The sequence below is a fragment of the Sinocyclocheilus grahami genome, unplaced genomic scaffold (genome assembly GCF_001515645.1).
Source record: "Sinocyclocheilus grahami isolate Dianchi unplaced genomic scaffold, SAMN03320097.WGS_v1.1 scaffold91.1, whole genome shotgun sequence".
Taxonomy (NCBI): domain Eukaryota; kingdom Metazoa; phylum Chordata; class Actinopteri; order Cypriniformes; family Cyprinidae; genus Sinocyclocheilus; species Sinocyclocheilus grahami.
Window position 1 is genome coordinate 2,037,100 of NW_015505270.1, and position 6,988 is coordinate 2,044,087.

A 6,988-nucleotide genomic window follows, 5' to 3' on the forward strand; every position below is an offset into this window, starting at 1 on the left:
TAAGTACTAGCAAAACCATACATTTACATGTCTATGGAAACGGCAACAATGATCTTTACAAATATAATCTGACGACATGTTTTTATTGATATCATATACAGATTGTGTAGGTAACTATAAAGTTTACTCTGCTCTTCTCCCAGTTTACCGGAGACCTACTTTAACGTGTTTCTGGAGGAGAGGATGAATTTGCGTGGTGTAAATCCCACAGATCGGATTCAGCACAAACTAACATGGCGGCGCCCATCACCTTGTATAAATCCACTAACACGGTCGATATAAAAGTGTTTAAACTACCAAATAGATTTAATTGCACATATCTCAGAATCGGAATATCAGATATTTCATAATATAGTGAGCATGTTTGTGAATATTTTGAATAAAACAGGAACAACGAAATAAAAGCGATCCATGTGTCTGTAAGCTCCACGCACTTGGCCCAAGGAAGGTATCCAGTGGTGGATGAAGGTTTCTTGCGTGTTCTGTCTTTTCAGTGCGCAAAGTTATTCACTTTAGGTTTAACTGAAATCTGACTCCATTTTATTATCTAATCTGACTCCATTTTAGTTTGACCTCGAATTTAGGTTGAAAGGCAATTTGGTTGTTTGTCGGTCTTTAATTATTGCTATTATTCTGACATTTGGTTATTCTAGTTAACTCTTTACTTTATATTTACCCGTTCATTAGGAATCTATGTCGCTTAGGGTACCTCACGGCTGTTGTGATGCTTGGGCCCCACGATCACAAACTCGTCAGTTTGATCCTTATTCGCTGCGTTGTGTCACATGACAAGCATGACACGTCGCCATGGAAACAATAAGATACATTTTAAAATAACGGTCGCCTAAAAAACCTCACGCTGGGGGCTCAGGTAGAATATTTTAAACTCACGTGCGAAAGGGTTAAGGTTAAAAAAAACACATTATTTTCCATATAATGTACATTATTGTTTCTCCTATATGCCCCGCCTTTCTTAAAAGCGTCGATTTTTACAAAGCTCATCAGTCTGAAAAGCGAGGTGTGCTCTGATTGGCCAGCTATCCAGTGCGTTGTGATTGGCCGAATGCCTCAAGCGTGTGACGGAAATGTTACGCCCCTTAACATACTGTGATGCTGTCTCCCAACAGGACGAGATTCAGTCCAGCTGCTCTGCTCGGGCACATCCCATCATCGTTCTCTTTTAGCAGTTCAGTCAATGTACTGTTAGGAGTAACTGAATAACTCGGGATATTGGTATATTTCGCATCAGAGGGAGTGTCAGGCACGTTTATAAACCGAATAAGTTATTTGTGGATTAACTGCCACTAAAATATTCAAACGATTCAGTTCGATTTGGTGAACTGGTTCGACCAGTTCACTAAAGGAGATCCGGTTAAATAGAACGATTCGTTCGCGATCCGGACATCACTAGACGAGACAAAACCAATAAAACCCATTACAAACGATGCATTTGTTGCATCCAGTGGGGACATAATTACTGATTATAATGACTTATACTGTCTTTTTACGCATTGCGTATCGTGCCATGTAAACCTAAAACCATGTCTGCATTTCTGATCGGAGAAACAACAAGCGCTACTCTACACTGCTCAAAACTCACGTTTGAATCATCATTGGCAAATTATTTAAATATAAAAAAAACGTACTTACAGGCTGCGAGTCAGAAGTGCCAGACTGTCCTTGCAAAGTTGGAACTGCTCAACTTTATAGAAACAGCCTTTGTGTCACAGACGCATTCGGCTACTGGTTCAGGAAACAGTCCTCATCCTCCATAAAATGCGCAGCACACATCTGAATATTTGGGTTGAACTGTTCTGGAACAGTGTTGTAAATACAACTTAACCACTGATTTCTAGTCGTGTCCTTTTTTTGGAAGGCCAAACAAAGTAGTTTCGCTTTCACAACGAAACACACAGCGACTCCACAACATTGCAGCGGAGGCAACAGCGAGAATAAAAGTTACACCTTTTCTTTGCGTGAACAATTGACGGCGTTATGCAAATGTGGGGGCGTGTTAGAACGAGCCGTTGTAGGTAGGTGTGGCTGACTCTTAACTTTTATAAAGAATATCTCTTTGGATTTGAGACTTTAGTCTTTGCAACTTTACAGATCTTCTTTATGCACCAAGAGCTTGTAACACTTGAAAAAATGAAATCGCATCATATGACCCCTTTAAGGTTCACTCTTGTTTGCGGAGGCCACAAAATTAACAACACTGGAACATGAAGAGAAATATTCGACAATACAATAATAAACGTAGAGTCCTTTTTTGGTGTAAACAACATCTAAATTGTAACAAACTAAAGGAAGAGCATTTCTAATTTGTTGGTTAAGGAATGCTCGGTTTTGTCCAGGAAGGAAAAACATAATGATCCCGCACTCTCTCGGATGCACAGATCATCACTTTATCTCTGCACTTCTTTATCTTGAAGTTCCATCAAGCTGAAAGAGGAAAGGTGTCTGTGCAATCAGTTTACAAAGTCTGCCAGCCGCCCCACCTGGGGAGTTTGTGTATGAAGTTTGTTGTCCGCTCCACCCCTCCCCGAGCTCCTGCGCCTCACCACATTTATCCATTACAGCCGGCAAAAATCTAATTAGCCCGTGCTTCTTTCCCAAGTCGGACTTCACAGTTTTGCAAGCTTAGCAGTGACAGCTGATTTCATTAGGTTTGATTGTCCTTGCCGAGATCCCACTCGTCGGGCTAAAAGCTTTTTGAGCTTTCTCAGGTTCCACCCCTGTGTTGGGCCATTACGATGACCCGTGCCTTTTCTGATTAATCAAGACAAGTGGCGCTAACAGAAAACTGCTGAACACAAAAGGAGGTGACATCATTTTACAAGCCGATTAAGAGAAGAAGTGTGGAGTGGTGAGAGAGAGAGGGAGGTGAGGTGAAAATGTAATTAAGATGGAACAAACCAAACTCGAAACGTTGCAGTCACACTCAATGGGCATCATTCCGGAGAATTCCACACACGTTCCAACAATCAACGCTGAAAGTGTGCAGATTCCGTATGGGTTTATGTAAACACACTGTACTTCAGTACACCATTCATATTAATTGGTATCATGCGGTGATATAACTAGGGCGAATAATCAAGGAAGAGGAAGTGGTTTTTGCGTTTCGAGAATAAATGAGACCGGGCTTATAGGGAGAGGAGCTGTGTGTTGTGGAGAAGGTCCCAGAGGAGGACCACCCTCACCTCCCCATCCATCTATTTACAGTATCCTACATGTGGGGCAAAAGAGCCAAAGATGCATAGGGTTGACCTCATCGCTGGCAACAGTTACTCATTTACTGAAATACCGATGTAAGGAGAAGAATGTGATGTTTAAACGGTTGCCTTTGAATAGAACTTAAATATTTGGATGTTTTCTGTTAGGGCTACAAATTGATGAAGAAAATGTGAATATGAAAATGAAAACAGTCAACAGTAAATATTTTATTGATAGTCTCCTTATATACAATATAATTTATATTTTATAATGCACATTTATTTATTCATTAATTTGCATAAAATACTACGAATTTACTTTTTGGTGAATTTTACAGCAAATTGGGAAGCACATCTTGTCCAAATGTGGAATAATATTTATTCAATGCTGGAATTCAATTTTGCATTTTATCTTGAATTGAATGAATAATGGAAAAAACACTACATTTTAAAATTGCCCCGTGTATTTTTAATACAATATTTTTAAGTATAAATATTTTTTTTTATAATGAAAACTATAAAGTCTAAAAGAATGAGCAAAATGTTGCTAATCATTTAACTTGCCCAGTGAAACAAGATTTATTTTTTTTAAATAATATTTTTACAACTAATTTGAGGTACTAAAATTCAAAAGAATGAGCAAAATCCTTTTTTTTTTATTTTTTTTTTTTAGATAGTTTAGCATGTGACATGGTGAAAACACTGATATTCACAAAAGATAAATTAATCTTCATGATGCAATGAATAGTGGTATTTTGGCCCACCTCCTGCTTAACAAAACAGATAGTGTCCTGCTCTGTCAGGTCTCTGTATTAAGTGTATGAACTATTTGCTCTGGTGTCTCCTGGGTGCAGCTTCATCATGGCAGATTTAGTCTGCTGTCAGCCATAGGACTCAATTAATTGCACTTCAGGATATTACTCGTAACTCATATTTCAGAGCAAGTGAAAAACCAGCCTTCTATTTATCTCCTCTAGTGTCTCTCCCTCCTTTCAGCACCAGCAGGCCTCACAGCATTGATGCATTTCAAATGGTTCATGTATAATAGGAATGCCACATGTAATGTGTTATACGGCACATTTAATATTCATGCTCTGTGTACGTTTATAAACAAAAAAGGGTTGAATGAGAAAGCAATTCAGTTCACAGTTTATCCCAAAAAAAAATCAGGCACTTTCCACAAGAGAAGAGGGAGAGTATAAAAATAAGTTCTGGAATTCTTAATAGTCAAACGTTTCTGAAGGTTAAGCACAGTTTTTTTTTTTATGGATTGTTTGCTGAAAATCCCTGGAAGTTAAAATAATGTTATATTAGCCGTTTTATGGTTGCAACCATCTTGGCAAAATTAGGAACATGTCTGAATATGGTATTAAAACTAATCTCTATTTGTGTGATTGTATTATTTATAGTAATAAATAAAAATGAAAAGAATAATTTTATAATGTTAATTTGTTTATTTTAAAAAGACAGCAAAATGGATAATAGGGTTACAGATGTAGTATTAAGCTATAAATAAATTAGAAATGTAATTTTAAAACACATACAAATATAAATTAAGCTGTCATACGGCACATTTAATATTCATGCTCTGTGTATGTTTATAAACAAAAAAGGGTTGAATGAGAAAGCAATTCAGTTCACAGTTTATCCCCAAAAAAAATCAGGCACTTTCCACAAGAGAAGAGGGAGAGTATAAAAATAAGTTCTGGAATTCTTAATAGTCAAACGTTTCTGAAGGTTAAGCACAGTTTTTTTTTTTATGGATCGTTTGCTGAAAATCCCTGGAAGTTAAAATAATGTTATATTAGCCGTTTTATGGTTGCAACCATCTTGGCAAAATTAGGAACATGTCTGAATATGGTATTAAAACTAATCTCTATTTGTGTGATTGTATTATTTATAGTAATAAATAAAAATGAAAAGAATAATTTTATAATGTTAATTTGTTTATTTTAAAAAGACAGCAAAATGGATAATAGGGTTACAGATGTAGTATTAAGCTATAAATAAATTAGAAATGTAATTTTAAAATACATACAAATATAAATTAAGCTGTCACTCAGTAAAGCATAGGTAGTTTTAAATCAAATTGTTAATTTGGATTATTTGATAAAGCTGTTGATAATTTTTCTGGATAAGTAGATGTTTTAGATGTCACTGACAAATGCAGTGAATGCAACAATTTGTGTGGAATTCTGAACAGGGTGTAGAAAATGATCACTTCCGGTGCGATGATGTTTTTTTTTATTATTATCGAGGTGAGATCATGCACTAACAAATCGAGAGAAAGATAATTTTTTGGCAATTAAATGTAGTAATTTTTATAATTTGATCATTTTTAACATTAAAAAAATAAATCAAATTAAAATGTATTAACAAATTATATCAAAATTGTTGAAAAGAGTCAAGAATGCCCAATTTGTGGAAAGTATCACCAATCAACATGTAACTTTTTTACATATCTGGAATGTCATTTTTCCATGTCCAGTTTCAAAGGGAACAGATTTGGGCTGACCTCTAGATTATACGCAGGGATGTGAACACACTATTTAATGCCCTGCACTCCCACTCTTACGCTCTCGCCGTCCATGTACCTTGAGTGCCATTTTGTTTACATCCTGCGTACATATTAGCTCATCTGTTGGAGCTTGCAGAAACGAGCATGTTGAACATGTAAAAGCACTCGAGTCCTAATGAACTGCTTCCTGTGTGACGGTGCGCTGCGAGCTCTCTTATTAACATGCATCTGCAGCACTCCTGCCCCTCAACCACCAGCTGTTTCTCTCTGATCTAGTGCTTTACGGCCACTGCAAACATGATTCATTCTGAAAACTTGCTAAGTTTTGATGTTGGAAGACACTGATGTCTTCGTTTCTGTTCCTTTTTTTAATTATGATTCCTGAATTATGAAGTCTTTTGAGGGGGGTGGTGGAATATTAATTTGAACACTGTTGTGCTAAAATTTAATGTTTTCAAAACTATATTATGCCTCATTTTCATATTATAAAATGGACAGTTACAGCTTTAAAATCTGGATAATATTTTATTTATATATAATTACATGTAATCTGGTTATGTAATCCTATTCCAAAAATGTAGTACTTGTAATAAGATTATATTATGTTTTCAAATGCTCAGTCAGATTACAGTTACTCGTTTATGGATTACATGATTACAAATTATAAAATTCACTGGCTCGCTCACATTTTATCTTCTCATTTCAGAAAACAGACCCTACTCCAAACCTCCCATCATGTACTGAAGCCTCTGGCATCTTTAGTCCCACGACAGACATCTCACACCACAGATGGACGGGACAACGTGGAGAGGGGTTTGTGGGGCTTTTTCCTGGAGGGAAAGTAGTGCGGGTGCTGAAGACCAGGCACCTGAAACCCATGTACAGGACTTGAGTGTGTGTGTATGTATGTATGTATGTGTATGTGTGTGGAGGTGCAGTGCGTTTGCGGTCCTCATGAGACGCGTGTGTGTGTGTGTGTGTGTGTGTGTGTGTGGAGCACTGCTTGTTGGAGACCTTTCAACACCGCATGCACCGACTTGTAAAAAAAATGTGTTTCTCTCTTGTTTTGACTACTTCTACATCCCACACTTTTTTAAGATTAAAATATCATTACCTGATGAATTACCCTTCTTTATGTGAAGCACACAGCATCACCCTAATCTAAACCCATCTCTAGTTTATTATTATTATTGAGTGTTATCTGCTGATCCCCCATGATTCTGTGCACCAGTGATTCTAAACAGCACAACCGTCTTGA

General features: G+C 36.9%; 1 protein-coding gene across 2 annotated transcripts in view; it reads left to right on the forward strand.

Annotated features, from left to right (window-relative positions):
* LOC107587233 (dachshund homolog 2) overlaps window positions 1-6,512 on the forward strand; it is a 169,267-nt gene extending 162,755 nt beyond the window's left edge. For both annotated transcript variants that reach the window (XM_016274936.1, XM_016274937.1), the window contains one exon: window positions 6,437-6,512. In XM_016274936.1, the coding sequence (XP_016130422.1) occupies window positions 6,437-6,474 (38 nt within the window). In that variant the 3' untranslated portion in view covers window positions 6,475-6,512. The remainder of the gene's footprint in view (window positions 1-6,436) is intronic.
* Window positions 6,513-6,988: the final 476 nt, after the last annotated feature.